The sequence below is a fragment of the Trichomycterus rosablanca genome, chromosome 20 (assembly GCF_030014385.1).
Source record: "Trichomycterus rosablanca isolate fTriRos1 chromosome 20, fTriRos1.hap1, whole genome shotgun sequence".
In the NCBI taxonomy this organism is placed as follows: Eukaryota; Metazoa; Chordata; class Actinopteri; order Siluriformes; family Trichomycteridae; genus Trichomycterus; species Trichomycterus rosablanca.
Genome location: NC_086007.1, coordinates 2,431,383 through 2,452,500, shown reverse-complemented (window position 1 = coordinate 2,452,500; position 21,118 = coordinate 2,431,383). Strand labels below are relative to the sequence as shown.

The window sequence follows — 21,118 nt, the reverse complement described above, 5'->3', positions numbered from 1 at the left end:
AGCAAACAGCAAACTGGGTCAAAATTCAATCAGGTAACCAAACATTGGCCGACGAAATGTTGGGCCCTCTGACAGGCATGACATTTGCAGGGGTCACTTGGAAACGTGAGCACATTCAATACGAGGGGGAAACAGACCTGACTGACAGCGTACGAGGGGAGACCGAGGACGTCGTGACACTTCTCTTAACTCTATTAGTTCTATTAATTCTATTGTGACTAAATTTATGCCCGATTTTAGTGCAGTTGGTGCTATTGTAATTATTGTTATTATTATCATTATTATTTGTCATTTTTTATACTGTTATTATTATTATTATTGTTATTATTATATTTATTTATCTCATTATAAACATTATTATTATTATTATTATTATTATTATTGTTATTATATTTATTTCTCTCATTGTAAACATTATTAATATTATTATTATTAATTATTATATTTATTTCTCTCATTATAAACATTAATATTATTATTATTATTTATTATTTTATTATTATAGTTATTATTATTATTATTATTATTATTATTATTATTATTTCTCTCGTTATAAACATTATTATTATTATTATTATTACGTTTATATTTATTTCTCTCATTATAAACATTATTATTATTGTTATAATTATTACCTCAGACGAAATGTTGGGCCCTCTGACAGGCATGACATTTCCAGGGGTCACTTGGAAACGTGAGCACATTTAATATGAGGGGGAAACAGACCTGACTGACAGCGTACGAGGGGAGACCGGGGACGTTGTGACACTTCTATTAACTCTATTAATTCTATTTTGATTAAATTTATGCTCGATTCAAGTACATCAAAAAACTCACAATGTTTTTATTTCACCATTTTACGCTTGGACGAGCACACACACATTTCCTCAGTGTCGAGGACTCCGCTCAGGGCCGATATTTGTAAAATATCTCCCCTTTTCTGCATAAATCCCCTCAGATAATCGCACACTTAATGTTTTCTCTTGACGTGTCCTTTTAAAGACGCTCTCCGTCCCGCTTGCCCATCGTCGGTCACTGATGCGATTCGACAAAAGTGTTTTGAACCATTAAATGCTTTCAGAGATAGAGGTCGCTCACTCACTGGCTCGGAAAATGAAACTGAAAATAGCAGATGTGTTTTTGATGAGCGGTGAAAGTTCACAGCGGGACGTTTGTGGAGAGATTCTGCATCAGAGAAGCACTTTTTCCCTCATAAATATCTGAAACCGCGCTGGACTGGGTTTTACTCGGACTGGGGGTCGCAGAGCAAAGGCTGAGAGCAGGAAAGAGCCTGGAACATTTTACTGTATTTATTATTACTGTCCTGCTTTCTGATTGGCTGGGAGTTGCTCAACACTTTTTTTTTTCACTTACTTGGCTTAGACATCTATCTATCTATCTGCCTGTCTGTCTATCTATCTATCTGCCTGTCTGTCTATCTATCTGTCTGTCTGTCTGTCTGCCTGCCTGCCTCCCTGCCTACCTGCCTGTCTATCTATCTATCTATCTATCTATCTATCTATCTATCTATCTATCTATCTATCTATCTATCTATCTATCTGCCTGTCTGTCTGTCTGTCTGTCTGCCTCCCTGCCTACCTGCCTGTCTGTCTATCTATCTGTCTGTCTGTCTGTCTGTCTGTCTGTCTGTCTGTCTGTCTGTCTACATGTCTATCTATCTATTTATCTGTCTATTTATCTATGTCTGTCCGTCCGTCCGTCTATCTATCTATCCATCTGTCTGTCTGTCTGTCTGTCTGTCTGTCTATCTACATGTCTATCTATCTATCCATCTGTCTATCTACCTGTCTGTCTGTCTATCTATCTACATGTCTATCTATCTATTTATCTGTCTATCCATCTGTCTATCTATCTATATGTCTGTCTGTCTGGCTGTCTGTCTGTCTGTCTGTCTATCTACATGTCTATCTATCTATCCATCTGTCTATCTACCTGTCTGTCTGTCTATCTATCTACATGTCTATCTATCTATTTATCTGTCTATCCATCTGTCTATCTATCTATATGTCTGTCTGTCTGGCTGTCCGTCTGTCTGTCCGTCTATCTATCTATATGTCTGTCTGTCTATCTATTTGTCTGTCTGTCTATCTGTCTGTCTATGTATTTATCTATTTAGAGTTCTGACCTCAGCCCCACTCAACAGCTCTGGAACGAACCGGAACATCAACTGAGACTTTTTTGACCAACATCAGTGCCCAGTCAAACAAATGTTGTCATCTTTTGACTGAATGGGCACAAATTCCCACAGACATACTTCTAGGTCTTGCAAGAAGCAAGACTTGATGCAAGTCAACATCCTGAGTCCAAACTTAACATCCACGGCGTTCGAGCTGCCTGGAAGCCAGAGTAGAAGCGCTTATTGTTTAGCTTGTGCATCTGTCTGTGTAGATAAAGAAGAATCGGTGCTAGCCTGATGCTAACAGCTGTAGAGAATCGGGGCCCTCTGCTCGGCGCTATCTTCCCGCCGCCCGCGCTTACAGATCTGAGAGGAAAGGCGTCGCTTGTGTTCCGAGAGACACACCGAGCGTGACAGAAGCAGGCAGCCGGCGGCCGGGTTCGCGTCCGCGGGAGCTTATGACTGTCAGTGCGATGCTTCACACGCCGTTCACACGTTCGCCTCACGGTGCAGAGTGTCACCGCACAGCATGAGGGAAAGCTTTCAGACTCCCGGAGACGCCAGCTGAGAGCAGTAAAAGATAAAAAGAGAGAGAGGAAGAGAGAGCGGGACGATCAGTTGGTTTATTTTCGACAGATGATAAACGTGCGCTGATATTTTTAGCAGACAGTTCCTTTAGTGTTTAAATGGATAGCGAGGCTGTCAGGATGCCACATGCGGCGCACTAAAGAAAACGTCCAGCCCCAAAGAACCCGTGATTTACATTAAAAATAATCTGTGTGGTTAGTTTGAAATTTTTATTCTTTCACTGTCTGTTTAATCCTGGTTATGATCGCGGGGGGTCTGATTCGTTGGGCGAGAGGCGCTTACACACTTTGGGTAATTTTCAGTAGCTCTAGTTGGCCTAACTGTGTGTTTAGACTTGTAGGAGGAAACCCACTTAGACACAGGGAGAACATGCAAACTTTACACAGAAGAGACCCTGGCTGCCAGGCCGGGGAATTGAACCCAGGTCCTTCTTTCAGTCCACCAGAAATGAAAAGGAAAGCGGTTACTACAATAAAATGTCATGGAAGACTGGCAAACAAAACTTAAAAGTCAGATCAAGTGTCTGTCTGTCTGTCTCTCTCTGTCTGTCTGTCTGTCTATCTATCTATCTATCTGTCTGTCTGTCTGTCTGTCTGTCTATCTAATTTATCTATCTGCCTGTCTGTCTATCTATTTGTCTGTCTGTCTATCTATTTATCTATCTGTCTGTCTGTCTGTCTATCTAACTATTTATCTGTCTGTCTGTCTGTCTGTCTGTCTATCTATCTATCCATTTATCTGTCTGTCTGTCTGTCTGTCTGTCTGTCTGTCTAGTTAGCTATCCATCCATCCATTCATCTATCCATCCATCTATCTATATAGCTGTCTGTCTGTCCATCTATCTATCGAAAAAGTAACATTAGTCAGAAAACATCTTTCCTGCTGTGAAATATGGTGGTGGTAGTATCATGTTAGTGGTAGTATCACACCAGTTATCAGTATTATCTCCTGTTACAATGAGGGACTGTACATCACAGAGTGGTGCCCTGCCTGCACCCTCTGCCTCAGTGTCAGCACAATCAATGAGATGATAGTAGGGCCCTATCTACACTGGAATACTTGAACACTTGAACAACCAAGGGCTTCAACAAACTATTTGCACGTACACCACAAACAGAACAAAATACTTCATCCTGACATTATTACACAACACTTAACATAATATTATTTAAACAACATAATATTCTGGACGTTCTAGAGTCTACCATCCACCTCCGCATTCACATTCTGCTGCCTGGCTCTATAAATGTTCTTCATTCTTTATAACTGTGCTGGAGAAGCAGCTCGACAGCATTTTAATACGCTGTACATCTCCATACTGGCATAACGACAGTAAATTTGAATGGAATTGAGCTGAATTGAATGTTATCGGGCTGTCAGTGTCATTAGTTTGAATCGCTGGGGCTTGGAAAATTTATTGTGCGCAGTGCAGAGGGACCTCGGATTAAAAATCGTCTCCATTCTGCCAAAAAACTGAGAAATAAAAGTGGGATTTGAACCCAGATCCCCTGGACGCTGGTGACGTTCCACCACCGTGCTACCGTGCCAATAAAATAAATAAATTGGGGTTGAATTAGACGAACACATACCGTCGCTCACTTCGCATATTCTGTTGCTAACGATTGTCATCTCTCTCCTCCGGTTACTGTGGCGACGCTACAGGAGCATCGTCCGGCAGCACGGACCTCCTGCCCGCCCCCAGCGCCGCTTTCAACTGGACGGCGTCTCTGCTGACGGAAGGCGGGCGGGACAGCGAGCTCATATTCCGGTTCGACGGGCGCCAGGCGGCCAAGATTCCCGACTGGGTGGTGCCGCAGAACCTGACCGATCAGTTCACCATCGCCACCTGGATGAAGCACGGTCCGAGTCCAGGGCTCAGGGGCGAGAAAGAGACGCTGCTCTGTAACTCTGATAAAACAGGTGAGTCGGGGGTATCGGGTCCTTAATCCTAAATAAAACATTCATTCATTCATTCATTCACTAGATGCTTTACCACTACGTTATCCTGGTCAGGGTTGCAGTGGATCTGACTCATTGGGCAAAAGCCAGGAAACACCCCAGACAGGTTGGCAGTCCATCACCGACCACACACTTGTGGCTTCAATTGACCCTACTGCATTTCGTTGGACTTGCGGGAGTAAACCCACATGGACACAGGGAGAACATGCAAACTCCACACAGAAAGGACCTTGTCTTCCTAGCTAGGGGATTGAACCCAGGCCCTTATTACTGTCGGGCGATAGCGCTACCCACTGCTCCACCCGCCAGTTTTGTCTGTCTGTCCGTCTGTCCGTCTATTTATAAATTTATGTCTGTCTGTACTAATAATCCCAAAAAGGCAGAAGGAGGAAATTTAATGAAATATGTGAAAGTGAAAACAAGTTTGTGCTTCAAGAACAGAAACCGGTGCGTCTCTTGTGTTATGAGGCCGTGTCTGTGGTAAAGGAGAACAATATATATATGTAGATTTACATTATAAATATACAGTATAAATTTGCCATTTTGACACCAAACTGAATTTAATCCCCAAGAAAAACAACAAATTTTCCAAGACTTAAAAGGCGGCTGCAATCACAGCAGGATACGTTACAATCGTCCTTCGAGGGCCCCCATAATGCAGATGTGGCCCTCTGTGAAAATGTGTTCAACCTGCAGTCGTCTAGCCGTCACAATTTGGCCCTAGAATCCTCACGCTTGATCATTTTTCCTGCTTCTAACATCAACTTTGAGGATAAAATGTTCACCTGCTGCCTGATATATCCCCCCCACTAACAGGTGCCATGATGAAGAGATAATCAGTGTTATTCACTTCACCTGTCAGTGGTCATAATGTTATGCCTACTCGGTGTATGACAGGCTTTGTATGAAGGAAGCACGTGTCAGCACTCACACTTCTAGTCTGGTTGAAGTCTTGAGATGAAAGCTTCGTTCTGAACACTTCAGCTTCTCATTGTGGTTCGACCTTGTATGATAATTACTATTCTCTCTCTCTCTGTCTCTCTCTCTCTCTCTCTCTGTCTGTATCTCTCTGTCTCTCTCTCTCTCTCTCTGTCTCTCTCTCTCTCTCTGTCTGTATCTCTCTGTCTCTCTCTCTCTGTCTCTCTCTCTCTCTCTCTCAGAGATGAACAGACACCATTACTCTCTGTACGTCCACAACTGTCGCCTGGTCTTCCTGCTGAGGAGGGATTACGCCCAGAGCGCCTCCTTCAGTCCGGCCGAGTTCCACTGGAAGCTGGAGCAGGTGAGAGACGACGCGCGAGAGAATAATGAGAATGCAGGAGAGAGCGCCGGCCTCGTCAACCTGTCGGTGACTGAGTGATCGGGCCATTCAGGATGAGACGGCGGGCAGAGGTGGCGGCGCTTCTGATTGGTGGACGGGGTCCCACGGCTGAGTCGGGGGGTATCAGGGTATCTATAGCGACAGAGTCGGGCTTTTGATAGGACGGGTGCATCACAGAGGGGCAAAATAGACGAACCCGATCAGAAACGGGTCACTGTGCGTGTCTAAAAATTTACTCGGGTGGAGACCAAGATCAAACGCACAGGTGCCAACAGTGGGGTGAAAAGTCGCTCCTTTTTTTTGGTTGTTGTTTGTTTGGTTGAGCTTTAGGGGCCTCACTCAGGGGCCCAACAGTGGCAACTTTGTGGTGGCTCTGATTACTGGTCGAGTACCTTAACCACTGAGCTGGTAGAGCAGAGGCGTAGACTAGCACCTGTACTCTCAAAATGTACAGGTGTGCATTTGGCGTTTGCTTCTTTACCCCAGCTAGCGGTGGATTCTCACAAAGCAGTTGAGTTTTAGGGCCTCACTCAGGGGCCCAACAGCGGCAACTTGGTGGTAGTTCTGATTACTGGTCCAGAACCTTAACCGCTAAACTGGTAGAGCAGAGTCGCAGACTAGCACCTGTACTCTCAGACAAATGTGCTTTAGGCGTTTGCTTCTTTACCCCATCTAGCGGTGGATTCTCACAAAGCAGATGAGTTTTAGGGCCGTGCTCAGGGGCCCAACAGCATCAACTTGGTGGAAGTTCTGATTACTGGTCCAGTACCTAAACCGATGAGCTGGTCGAGCAGAGGCGTAGACTAGCACCTGTACTCTCAGACAAATGTGCTTTAGGTGTTTGCTTCTTTACCCCAGCTAGCGGTGGATTCTCACCAAGCAGTTGAGCTTTAAGGGCCTCACTCAGGGGCCCAACAGTGGCAACTTGGTGGTAGTTCAGCAATTAAGGTCCAGAACCTTAACCACTGAGCTGGTCGAGCAGAGGCGTAGACTAGCACCTGTACTCTCAGACAAATGTGCATTCGGTGTTTGCTTCTTTACGCCAGCCAGCGGTGGATTCTCACAAAGTAGTTGAGGTTTAAGGGCCTTACTCAGGGGCCCAACAGTGGCAACTTAGTGACAGTTTTGATTACTGGTCCAGTATCTTAACCGCTGAGCTGGTCGAGCAGAGCTGCAGACTAGCACCTGTACTTTAGGTGTTTGCTTCTTTATGTCAGCCAGCGGTGGATTCTTACAAAGCAATTGAAGGTTAAGGGCCTTGCTCAGGGGCCCAACAGTGGCAGTTTCTTGACATTATTTTATATTTACTAATTTTTTAGCCCCATCATGTTGCAGTTGACAAAATATTCACGCGGCTCTTTTCTTCCCCCCTCTGTGTCCTGTGATGAAGAAGGTTGGTACGGCGGAGGGTGTCATTAGCTCCTCGTTTTGTCGCTCGCCTCCCTAATCCTCGCAGCTAAATGACCTCTTTAGCATCAGCGCCGTCCCGCCCGTCCCTCTCTCTCCCAATCTCACGCTCTCCCCCTTTCATCAGCCTGCGCTAATCAATCTCCGCCGAAATGTCCTCGCCCTGGCGGAGATGAAAGGGACGCCGTGCGCCCGGGCCGGTTCGGAGTGAAGGACGACGCCGGTGATTATTTGTATGAATTATCCGACGCCGTTCCTGCGCTGCGATGTACGTTCTGTACGTCCGGAGCGCCGCTCGTTTTCCATTTTTAATGAAACGCGCGCGGGGATGTTTTAGCGCTGCTAGCAGGAAGTGGAGGATGTAATAGAGCGAAGCTGAATAATGGAACGGAGAGAGGAAGGCGGAGAGAGAGCTCGACTTTTATAGGCCAATAAAACCACTGGAGGATTTAATAATTACTGGATTGTCTGGATTATAAACAAGTCCTGAAATATGAGCCTGTATAAACACACAGGAACAAACTCCCCACAGGCACAGTCCAAAATCTCTTACTCACTCACTTATACACTCACTGTGTGAACAAAAGTATCTGGACGCCCTTTCTACATTCACATTTTCGGCATTCATCCAAGACGACTTACAGCAGAGTGACAGTAAACAATCTGAGCCATTGAGCTTTAAGGGCCTCACTCAGGGGCCCAACAGCGGCAACTTGGTGGTAGTTCAGCGATTAAGGTCCAGGAGTTGGTAGAGCAGAGTTGCAGACTAGCACCTGTACCCTCAAAATGTACAGGTGTGCATTTGGTGTTTGCTAGCGGTGGATTCTCACAAAGCAATTGAGCTTTAAGGGCCTCACTCAGGGGCCCAACAGCGGCAACTTGGTGGTGGCTCTGATTACTGGTCCAGAACCTTAACCGCTGAGCTGGTAGAGCAGAGCCACAGACTAGCACCTGTACTCTCAGACAAATGTGCATTTGCTGTTCGCTTCTTTACCCTAGCTAGCGGTGGATTCTCACAGAGCTTTAAGGGCTTCATTCAGGGGCCCAACAGCGTCAACTTGGTGGTAGTTCAGCAGTTAAGGTCCAGAACCTTAACCACTGAGCTGGTAGACCAGAGCCACAGACTAGCACCTGTACTCTCAGACAAATGTGAATTCGGTGTTCGCTTCTTTCACCAGCCAGCAGTGGATTCTCACAGAGCAATTGAGTTTTAAGGGCCTCATTCAGGGGCCCAACAGTGTCAACTTGGTGGTAGTTCAGCGATTACTGGTCCAGAACCTTAACCACTGAGCTGGTAGACCAGAGCCACAGACTAGCACCTGTACTCTCAGACAAATGTGAATTTGGTGTTCGCTTCTTTGCACCAGCCAGCGGTGGATTCTCACAAAGCAATTGAGCTTTAAGGGCCTTGCTCAGGGGCCCAACAGTGTCAACTTGTGGTAGCTCTGATTACTGGTCCAGAACCTTAACCACTGAGCTGGTAGAGCAGAGGCGCAGACTAGCACCTGTACTCTCAGACAAAAGTGCATTCGGCGTCCGCTTCTTTGCACCAGCCAGCGGTGTATTCTGACAAAGTGATTGAGCTTTAAGGGCCGTGCTTAATCTGAGCAATTGAGGGTTAAGGGCCTTGCTTAAGGGCCCAACGGCAGCTACCTGGCAGTGGTGGGGCTTGACCCAGCGACCTTCTGATTACTAGTCCTGTATCTTAAACACAAAGCTACAACCGTCAATATTTTTTTTATTCATGTGTTTCAGTAATAAATCAATTTGCTCATTAAGGAAGTCATACGCTTCAAGCTTTGCAGCAACAGTTTAGGGAAGGCCCTTTCCTAGTCCAGGATGACTGTACCCCTGTGCATGAAACTCCAGTGATCTCAGTCCCACTAAACAGCTCTGAAATGAACCGGAACATCAACTCAGGCTTTCCTGACCGACAGCAGTGCCCAGGCTTTGAAAAAAATGCCTTACCTTTTGACCGAATGGGCACAAATTCCCACAGTCTTGTAGGAAGGTGAATCTTGGCCAGTTCATCTAATTTTCACTTCTTGCCCAGTGAAAGGAAACCGGAGCACCAGGAAGAACATGCAAACTCCACACAGAAAGGACCTGGACCGCCTCACCTGGGAATCTTGGAATCGAACCCAGGATCTTTATGCTGTGCCGCCGTACCGCCCTGTTTTCAGTAATCCAAGTCAGATCCGGTGTCCAAATACTTTTGCTGGTATAGTGTGTTTCTTTTTTGGAGCTGGTCCTTTAATGCAGGCGATTCGTCAAGGTCACCGTCACACAGAACTGGGACAAAACAAGTGACTGTGGGAAGTAAAGTTGTGAGAGCAGGAAAACAAAAACAAGCTGTGAATGAAGGAACAAGGTGACCAGACCCGTCAGGTCCGGTGGAGCGAGGCTGCATTTCACCACCACACGCCAAACTCTTATAAAGAGCCGCTTTTAGTGACGGCTTTGCTTTGCTGGGCTGTTTTCTGGAGTGAGCTGCCTCACTGCCTACTGCCTGCCTGATCAGCTGCCTCAGTAGAGAGGTTTCTAATAAGACCTGGAGCTCATAAGGCAGATTACATGGATCAGCCATAACCTTGTTTCTACACTCACTGTCCATTTTATCAGCTCCACTTACCATATAGAAGCACTTTGTAGTTCTACAATTACTGACTGTAGTCCATCTGTTTCTCTGCATGCTTTGTTAGCCCCCTTTCATGCTGTTCTTCAATGGTCAGGACCCCCACAGAGCAGGTATTATTTAGGTGGTGGATGATTCTCAGCACTGCAGTGACACTGACATGGTGGTGGTGTGTTAGTGTGTGTTGTGCTGGTATGAGTGGATCAGACACAGCAGCGCTGCTGGAGTTTTTAAATACCGTGTCCACTCACTGTCCACTCTGTTAGACACGCCTACCTAGTCGGGCCACCTTGTAGATGTAAAGTCAGAGACGATTGCTGGTGGTGCTGCTGTTTGAGTTGCTCATCTTCTAGACCTTCATCAGTGGTCACAGGACGCTGCCCTGGATGTTTTCGGTTGGTGGACTATTCTCAGTCCAACGGTCTGATCCACTCAGTCTGATCCACTTTATTGATAATGAACTTGCCTCGTGCAGGTGAAAAGAAGCGGTTGGAACTGCTGACATTTCAGAGTTGATTCCTCATAACTGCTGCAGTAATGACCTCTGCTGACTGGTCGATGGTACTGCACAGAGACGGGAGATAATGGAGATGAGTGCGTGATATGGATCTCCGTATGAACCCTCCTGGTGCAGGTGAAAAGAAGCGGTGGACACCACACACGTGTCGGAAGGTCTGCAATAGTAGAGGAAGCGAAATGTGATCTGGTAATTGGATATGACTAAAAAAAGAGAAAAAAGCACAAAAAAATCCTTAAACAAGATAGAATATTGTAGGACTGTGTGAGGAAACTGGAGCTCCCGGAGGAAAGCCACACAGACAAACACCACAAATAGGATTTGGACTGCTCCAGCTGGGATTTGAACTCAGGACCTTCCTGTTGTGCCAGCATGTCACGCTACCAGTGTCATTCCTAATAAAAAAAACCCTAAGATTTTCCGTAATTCAGATAAATGATTAGTAACATTATTAACCCGCCCGTCGTTTGTTCACGTTGATAAATATCAGGAGGTTATTTGTTCTAGGATTTTGAAGCTACAGTGTAAAAAATCTGTGTTAACGTTGTTTGTCAGTAATTAATAACCTGAAGAAAAGCACAGCAGGACTTTGTGAAGCTGCACTTTTTCTTTCTGTCTGTTTCTCTTACGCTGATCTGTCGTATATAGCACAATATTTAAAAGATGAGCAATTTGTTTTGTTAGGAACGCACACACACACACACACACACACACACACACACGTGTGCGCACACACACAGTCACCAATCATTAGAAAACTACTATGTTAGCGCTGATAGCCGCTTTAGACGGCGAGCTTTGTTTCTCTCCGTCTGTGTCACCCTGATTAATGGCCGTGGGTTTTTAAAAGGTTTTAGCTGGGAGTTATTTAGCAGCCGGATTGATTCCGCTATCTCTTCACCCGACACACAATAAGAACGTCACCTTCAGGCGCTCCGGCTGCAACCGGCGGCTCACTCACCGCCGCGTTTCACTCCATTTACTCCCGACACCAGTTCCTCTTAATGATCATTGCAGGACGTGAACGATTTACAGGGTCCTGAGATAAAAAAATAAATAAAACGTCGTCCAGGTGGCACAGCGAGATATTCTGCTAGCACACCAGCGCCGAGATTCTCAACTCCTCGGTTCAAAACCGGACGGCTGGGCACCGTCTAGCGGGCATAATTGCCAGTGCCTGCAGGGAGGTATGGTAGAAAAAATGGTAGAAAAATGCATAAAATATATACAGTACACCAATCAGCCATAACCTTAAAACCACCTCCTTGTTTCTACACTCACTGTCCATTTTATCAGCTCCACTTACCATATAGAAGCACTTTGTAGTTCTACAATTACTGACTGTAGTCCATCTGTTTCTCTACATACCTTTTAAACCTGCTTTCACCCTGTTCTTCAATGGTCAGGACCACCACAGGACCACCACAGAGCAGGTATTATTTAGGTAGTGGATCATTCTCAGCACTGCAGTGACACTGACATGGTGGTGGTGTGTTAGTGTGTGTTGTGCTGGTATGAGTGGATCAGACACAGCAGCGCTGATGGAGTTTTTAAATACCGTGTCCACTCACTGTCCACTCTATTAGACACTCCTACGTAGTTGGTCCACCTTGTAGATGTAACGTCAGAGACAATCGCTCATCTATTGCTGCTGTTTGAGTCGGTCATCTTCTAGACCTTCATCAGTGGTCACAGGACGCTGCCCACGGGGCGCTGTTGGCTGGATATTTTTGGTTGGTGGACTATTCTCAGTCCAGCAGTGACAGTGAGGTATTTAAAAACTCCAGCAGCGCTGCTGTGTCTGATCCACTCATACCAGCACAACACACACTAACACACCACCACCATGTCAGTGTCACTGCAGTGCTGAGAATGATCCACCACCTAAATAATACCTGCTCTGTGGGGGTCCTGTGGGGGTCCTGACCATTGAAGAACAGGGTGAAAGCAGGTTTAAAAGGTATGTAGAGAAACAGATGGACTACAGTCAGTAATTGTATAACTACAAAGTGCTTCTATATGATAAGTGGAGCTGATAAAATGGACAGTGAGTGTAGAAACATGGAGGTGGTTTTAATGTTATAGCTGATCAGTGTACGTGAGACTGTATAATGTTTATCATTTAGCTGGATTACTGAAAATCTTGATTTGAAAGACTATTCGTGAGGTCAAGCCCTGACTTGGAATCAGTGTTTGACCTCATCCCAAAGCTTTGAGGTCAGCACTTTTTACAGGACACTGGAGTTCGCAATCAGTTATCCTGGTCAGAGTCGCAGTGGGTCCAATTCATTGGACGGAAGGCTGGAAACACCACGGACAGGTTGCCAGTCTATCACAGGACACACACACACACCTTTAGGATCATTGTAGCAGCTCCAGTTAACCTGACTGCACGTCTTTGGGCTTGTGGAAGGAAACCCACATGGACACAGAAAGGACCCTGACTGCCTGGCCGACGATTCGAACCCAAGACCTTCTTGCCGTGAGACGAAAGTGCTACCCACCGTGCCAACCTTTCAGCCTTGTCGTACCTGTAGTGAAGCGGCTGAATATAGAGGCTGTATAGTCGCGGACCTGACAGTGAGCGGACGGTGCGTGTCCGCCCGCGGACGTATAATTGCTTAGCACGTTAGCAAACACGACTTTCATCGGGCCCTGCAGGACACACACACTCCATTCGGATGAAATTATACGAGCGCCGTCATATCGATCAGCGTCCGTCCACTCCATCCATACCGCTCTCGTATTCAGATGGGGCGCGGCGGGAAATCGATGGACGCGTGGCGGCGCGGGGACAGACGGGTACGAGATGAATGTCAAGCGTCCGTTAAACTCTGGAATTAATAGAGAATAAACACGTCTATTTAGATTTCTAACGTTAAAATGGTCTGGCCGGGAGGAAGGTAATGCTCTGTGATTTATGCTTACTCGGTCGCTCCTCTCGTTATCAATTCATCTCTCTCCTCCCGCTGGAGAACCTCCTGGATGTTTGTCAGCATCAATCAGCCCGCAAATCCGTGTTTAGCTTTCATAGCTCACCGTATGATGCTGAGATCACCTTTACATGCTGCCTGTGCTTCCATTTCGTTTTAACCTTCCAGTCTCCTGATTTAGTGTGTAGTCACTTTATCTTCGGCTGCTGGTGGATCCCTGATTGCAGTCGGTGGGTATATTGCTGCTCACGCCTCCTCCGACCCGCGTGGAACCCTTTTTCACCCATGCACTCTGCACAGGCGCCTCTCTACCTGCTAATCAGGGTCCTCACACAGACCCTGCCCACATAGTCCGGTCATGCCGCCCTAGCAGAGACGTTTATGCCAACTATGCTCGCTAGATGGCGCCCAGCCGACCGGTGGCAACGCCGAGTTTCAAACCGAGAAGTTCAGAATCTCGGCGCTGGTGTTCTAGCAAAATATCCTCCCAATTTTTCATCTTTTAAGCTTAAAAATTCACCACAAGTGAGTCATTCTGCACAATTAACTGCAAACAATATGACCAAAAGTATTTGGACGCCTGACCACGAGCTTGTTGGACATCACATTTCCAAAACAACTGGTATTAAAATGGAGCGACCTCTGTGTGATCTTTTCAGCCGGTTGTTTAGTCTTATTGGCACAACAGGAAGGTCCTGGGTTCGATTTCCAAGTGGAGCAGTCTGGGTCCTGTCCTTTAATATGGTGCTTCCCCTTTTGCAGCTACAACAGCCTCCACTCTTTTGGCAGGGCTTTCTGAAAGATGGAGTGTGTCTGTGGGAATTTGTCCACTTGTACCATTCATTTGAAAGACTATTGGTGAAGACCTGACTCGGAGTCGGTGTTTGACCTCGTCCCAGAGTGTTTAATAGCTTTGAGGTCAGCGCTTTTGCAGGACACTGGAGTTCGCATTCTGGTCAGGGTTGCGGTGGGTCCCATTAATTGAACAAAAGGCTGGAAACACCACGGACAGGTCGGCAGTCGATCACAGGACACACACACACCTTTAGGATCATTTTTGCAGCTCCAGTTAATCTGACTGCACAATCGTGGACTTGTGGGAGGAAGGTCCTGGGTTCGATTCCCCGGTGGAGCGGTCCGGGTCCTGTCTGTGTGTGGTTTGCATGTTCTCCTTTTGTCTGTGTTTGACCTCATCCTAAAGGTGTTTAATAGCTTTGAGGTCTGCGCTGTTTGCAGGAACCTCTTCTGAGAAGGCTTTGTAGGATGTCTGTGGGAATTTGTGCTCATTTGATCAAAAGAAAAGATCTGATTTGTACGGCTGGGCACTGATGTTGGTTAAAAAAGCCCCAGTTGATTAGAAAGCTGTTCAGTGGGGCTGAGGGCAGTTAGAGCCTAGTGGTTAAGGTACTGGACTAGTCATCGAAAGGTCGCTGGTTCAAGCCCCAGCACTGCCTGTTTGCCACTGTTGGGCCCTTTAGCAAGGCCCTTAACTCTGAATTGGTTAGACAGTATACTGTCACAGCTTTGGATAAATGCTGAAAATGTAAATGTCTCATGTGCCACCTCGACAGGGCCATCGACCACTGCTTTTCACCTGTCGCAGTATCGTCCACGGAGAGCCACAATCCGCCATCCGTGATGTTTTAGCCAATCATGTGTCTGTGTAAACAGAGCTGAGATTCTGATTGGAGAGTTTGAGATCTCAGAACTGGTGCCCAAGCGTGTTTTACCGCCGTGACACCCAAGTTCCCCTTTTTTTACTCAAAAACATGCCAGCAGTGACACCGGGCCGAGCACTGTGGTGTAAAACAGGGACAGAAACGAAACAGGAACGAAAGATAAATGAAGTCGTTTGTTTGTTTCAGCAGCAGAGCAGATATTTAACACAGACTGGAGGATCAGCGGCCGCCGGTTCCATCCAGCGCTCCTCCACTTATCTGTGTGTGTTTGTTGGCCTGAGAGTTTTTGCAATCAGTTCCGCTAGATCTAATGACCTACTCCATCTGCACCTCACACACACACACACACACACGCACACACACACACGCACACACACACACACATTCACACACACACACGCACACGCTTCTGCGTGCAACTGAGTGAGCCGTTCCAGTCTGTGAGGAGGCACAACTTATAATAATACGCCACTAATTTGCTTTTATACGGCGATGAGCTCTGATTGGCTGGCATCTGTCCGTAAAGTAGGCCAGCATGGTGACGCGGTAGGTTGTGCAGCTGTCACACAGCTTAGAAATTCTGGATTTGTTCGGCATCTACTGCCCTGCGCCCATGCGACTTTTAAGTCTCGAAACGTGCCAGTATGTGGATTGGTGATTCTGAATTCTGACCCCTGGATGTGAATGTCAGCAGGTTGAGAAGGCTTCTTACAAAGCTTTGAATTTGTGCCCATTCAGTCAAAAGAAAAGAACTTGTGTATACTGTAGCTGGGCACTGATGTTGGTCCAGAAAGCCTCAGTTGATGTTCCGGTTCATCCCAGAGCTGTCGAGTAAGGCTGAGGTCAGGGATCTGTGCAGGACGCTGGACGCTTTCTTTAAACCAAGAGCCACAATTATGCTGGAACAGGAAAGGTCCTTCCCTAAACTGTTGCCACAAAGTCGGAGGCATATAATGTCCTTTATATAACTGATTTATTACACCTTACTCCTTAGCAACTGTTGTGGCTGAAATGCAAGAATCTAACATTAGAAGGGGCGTCCCAATACTTTTATATTATAGGGTCCCATATAGAGACTCTCCCTTCAGATTAGTCCATCAGATTCAGAGTCAGGTGGTAAAACTATACTCTACCCGTGCTCCAGAGACCAGTGGTGGTGTGCTTTACACCGATCCAGCCATCTTCTGACTTATGCTAGCACGTGTTACAGTTGCAGAACTTTGCAGACGATCTGATTTAGTGCAGCTTCTCCTCGGTGTAGTACCAATAAACAAACGTGTAAGACTCTGTAGTATGTGTGTGAGAATTTGTGCCCATTCAGTGAAAATATGGCAGCAATTGTATGGCCTGGTGCTGATGTTTGATATTTGCTGGATAATCAGTTGTAAAACCGTGGGCATTAATAAGGAGCTGCTCACTTTGCAGCTATAACAGTCTCTACTCTTTTGGCAGGACTTTCTGAAAGATTAAAATAAAAAAAGAGTGTGTCCGTGGGAATTTGTCCATTTGTACCCTTCATCTAGACCAGGGGTTTTCAACCTTTTTAGGCATGCACCTCCCTTCGTGTGCCAAGCACGGCTTGCGGCCCCCACGCCCCCCTCCCCTTGGTGTGACAGCACTCAATTGTGTATACCACACTCAACTTCCTTCCGCCGCGCCCCCCTCCCCTTCATGAGGTACGGCTCAATCGCGGATACCAAGCTCGGCTTCCTCCACACCCCCTTCCCCTTGTTGAGGCACGGCTCACACCCCCTTCCCCTTCATGATGCGCGGCTCAATCTCGTGTGCCACCGCTTTATAGTGATAATCTCGTGATGCCACGCTGACCCCCCCCCCCACAGGTTGAAAACCCCTGATCCACACTATTCTTCATGTGATGACCTGACTCAGGATCAGTGTTTGGTCTCATCCTAAAGGCGCTTTTTGCAGGAGTGACCTCAATGAGATATTTTCAACAGAACAACAGTCGCTCTTCTGAGAAGGCTTCTCACAAGACTTTGTAGTACGTCTGTGGGAATTCGTGCCCATTTAGTAAAAAGTAAAGAGCTGTAAATTTGCATGGCTGGGCACTGATGTCGGTCAAGAAAGCCCCAGTTGATGATCCAGTTGAATACAAAGCTGTTCAGTGGGGCTGAGGGCGGTTTAGCCTAGTGGTAAAGGTCACTGGTTCAAGCCCCAGCACCGCTTGTTTTGCCACTGTTGGGTCCTTGAGCAAGGCCCGTAATTTTTAATTGCTTAGACTGTTTACTGAACAGTGAAAACAAACTGACTAACACACGCCCCCTCCGACACGTGTGCAGTACCCACCTCTTCATATGGAGATCCGTATCGCGCATGGAGAGTCACGCACCGATCTCCGTTATCCCCCGTCTGTGCAGGCCATCGATCCGCCAGCAGAGGTCGTAACTGCAGCAGTACCGACAAGCCGAATGTCGTCTGTATGAGTTGATGTGGCTTTTTTTTACAGGCAGTTTAAAAGTCAGAGGTCAGAAGTCACACTGAAGGATACCAGGACAGCATACGTAGAGCAGATTGGATGGAAATTGTACGGACGACGTTCAAGCTCCTGACTGCGATACGTGTGGTTGGAATAGCTGAATTTGCAGCTCAGGTGGCGCAGCGGTAAAAACACTTGAATACATAGGAGCGGCCACATGAACAACGATTGGCCCGTTGTTCAGACAGGGGTGTGATATTAAAAAAAGCTGGATAGGAACTCTCTCATAACTAATGTAACTACGACCTCTGCTGGCTGATTGATGGCACCTGCACAGAGACGGGAAGTGCAGTCAGGGTGCGTCTCTCCATACACAGTGCTGATCCGCACTGCACTCGTCTAAGTGTAGGTGACAAAACGCATACGGCTGCTGCCCACGTGTCCTCAATCAGAGCAGGGATCGGCATTGGTGGAGAGGAAGCGTGACGCAATCGGGAAATTGGACGCCCTAAAAGAGAGAAAAATGGAGAAAATACATAAACAAAACAAAATATATTAAAAATAAAAGAAATAGCTGAATTTATGCATTTCATTTTTTTCCTGCACGAATAAGTGCATCATGAATTAAGAAGCTCCGTCGCCCTGCCATCTCATACATCTTTTTAAATATCCGCCGTGGCCTCACGCTGGTTTACCTGATCGGATGAACCATTACCGTCCCAGTCACCGCGTGGGCCCTGTGCTTTACGATTCATCAGCCTCGAACTGTAGCGATCAGCATATGTGTAGGATTTGTCCTGCAGTGGGTGATTAATCTGGCAACCCTGACTGCACGCATAGCAAATGGGTGAGATGGGTAGCGCGCGGCGGGGCCGGGCCGGGCCGAGGCGCCTGGCGTTCTTCTGCTCGGAGTCACCTTGTCGCCGAATGTCATCAATCTCGCCGGGAAGCGGCGGGCAGACTCCGCCCACCCCGGTTTCTGCCGCTCGTTCTTCTCCTCGTCGTCTCCTCGCTCACAACCGAGTCTCCGCCGTCGTCTTCCTGCTCGAGAGAAACTAGTACGATCGGCGTGCGCTTTGTTTCCGCCAGCCCGACGTCGGCGTCTTTTTCTTTTTTTCTTTCTTTTCATCATATTTCACTTAGCTTCTGTCTCGTCAACACTTCCTTTGTTTCTCCGGTTCGTTTGAGGTCCGGGTCTGCCGGAGAAAATTGCATTTCTTCATCTAAAGCAAAAACAAAAGAGTGGAGAGCGGGCGGGGGGCCGGGCCGGGGGGGCACTTTTCCTCTCAGAGGAAATGTAGCTTTGATCTCGCTCCCTCTCGTCCTCTTTGCTCTGAAAATTGACTGCTGCCCCGGCTCTCCGGCTCTCTCGATCTCCGGCTCTGTATTTTATTTCATTATTATTTTTTATTTACTTTATTTACCTGTTAGTGTTTCTGGCTGGAGTCATAGTGCCCTGTAGGTACTTCATCCCGGCGGTCACTGTTCTGACTCACGAGACTGAAAAATGTGCTGATTCATAAATGTAAATCTGCCTGCCGCTGTATTTCCGCCACGGACCCGGGACGCTCCGTTAGGTCTGGAGGACTCAGCAGGAAAAAGACGGGCTTTAAATTAGGAGGAAAAAACAAATGGCCGGGCAGCCTGACACTGATGTAGTTGTCATGGAAGAGAGATTTCTCTTTCTGTCAGCATCAAGGCTGCGACTCTCATTAAAGCTGTGCGGCTCCAATCGCTTCCTCGCTCGACGGGTTCTGGCGTAATTTTGACAGCGAATGTAAAGATTTCTTGGTATGGACGACCTCAGGTCCCGTATGTGTATCGACGTGACTTGTAAACCGTCTTGTACAATTATTTTATCAAAAACAGCACAAAGCGGAGATGTGTCATTCATTCATTGTGTTTTTTACCACCGATTTATCCTGGTCAGGGTCACGGGGGGTCTGATTCATAGGCCGGAAGGCTGTAAACACCCTGGCAAGGCCTCCAGTCCATTACAGGGCAGTTGTAGTAGCTTCAATTGGCCAGACTGCATGACATATACATATATATTTATTTATTTTTAAAAAAATTTTTTATATATATGTAATAAATATACAGTGTTAAAACTGGAACGAAAAGTTACTAATGGGTAAATTATAACATAATACATTTACTAAAAGTAATTCAGAATAACTAAATTACATTTACATTTTAGGCATTTAGCAGACGGCTTTATCCAAAGGGACTTAAAGTACTGTGAGAGTACACAGTCTAAGCAACTGAGGGTTAAGGGCCTTGCTCAAGGGTCCAACAGAAGCAGCCTGGCAGTGGTGGGGTTTAAACCAGTGACCTTCTGATTACTAGTCCAGTACCCTAACCACTAGGCTACAACGTCCCAAGGGCATAATAATAATAGTAATAATAATTTGAATTATTGTTTTTATGATAATAATAATAATAAAATGGTAAGAGGCAAGAACAATATAGTAAGAAAATAATAATAATAATAACAATAGTGCAGCAGGTAGTGTGGGTCTCCAAATTCTCTGAAAATAATTTTTTGTTATTTTATAAACCCATTTGCAAAAAAGTTGGAACACTGTGAACTTTTAGTAGCTCCAATTACCCTGACTGCACGTCTTTGGACTGTGGGAGGAAACCGGAGCACCCAGAGGAAACCCACACAGACTCGAACCCAGGCCACCCACCCACTTTTTATCTTATTAACTTGATTGTTTCCTGAGTTCCGTTTTTTTACCTGCCTTAGTTTGGGAATTTACCAAAAATGTACTTTGATAAAAGTAAAAGTATAAGTCCTAAAGTAGTCTTAAAGTATCTGATGTTATGCCGCTCAGGTGGCGCAGTGGTAAAAACACACGCTGCAACACCAGAGCTGGGATCTCGAATACATCGTATCGAGTCTCGGCTCTGCCTGCCATCTGGGCTGAGCAGCCACATGAACGACGATTGGTCTGTTGTTCACATATGGGTGAAACTAAGCCGGATAGGGTCTTTCTCTCATTACTAATGCAATTACGACCTCTGCTGGCTGATTGATGGAGCCTGCACTGAGATGGGAAAAGAGTGCTCTCTGGGTGTGTCTCTCTGCACACAGTACTGATCTGCATTGCACTCGTCAAAGTGTAGGTGATAAGATGCATACGGCTGCTGCCCATGTGTCGGAGGGGGCGTGTGTCAGTCTCGCTCTCCTCAATCAGAGCAGGGATCGGCATTGGTGGAGAGGAAGCGTGACGCAATCGGGCAATTGGACGAGCTAAAAAAGGGAGAAAATGCATAAAGAAAATATCTTTTAAAAAGTATCTGATGTTTAATGTACTTAAGTATTAAAAGTAATGTACTGATATTAAATGTACTTAAGTATTACAAGTAGAAGTAAAAGTAAATGCTGTTAGTATAAACAAAAGCAGTCAGAATTATGATAAATATGAAGACTGTTCTTTTAAGCCTGTAAACCATCTTAACAATGGAACCGAACTTACACCTACAGAAAAACCAGGTCTTC

General features: G+C 46.3%; 1 protein-coding gene across 1 annotated transcript in view; it reads left to right on the top strand.

Annotated features, from left to right (window-relative positions):
* Positions 1 to 21,118, top strand: part of clstn2b (calsyntenin 2b) — a 198,502-nt gene that overhangs the window by 141,704 nt on the left and 35,680 nt on the right. Inside the window, exons 7-8 of the mRNA XM_063016464.1 lie at positions 4,388 to 4,645; positions 5,845 to 5,966. Coding sequence (XP_062872534.1) covers positions 4,388 to 4,645; positions 5,845 to 5,966 — 380 coding nt within the window. The remainder of the gene's footprint in view (positions 1 to 4,387; positions 4,646 to 5,844; positions 5,967 to 21,118) is intronic.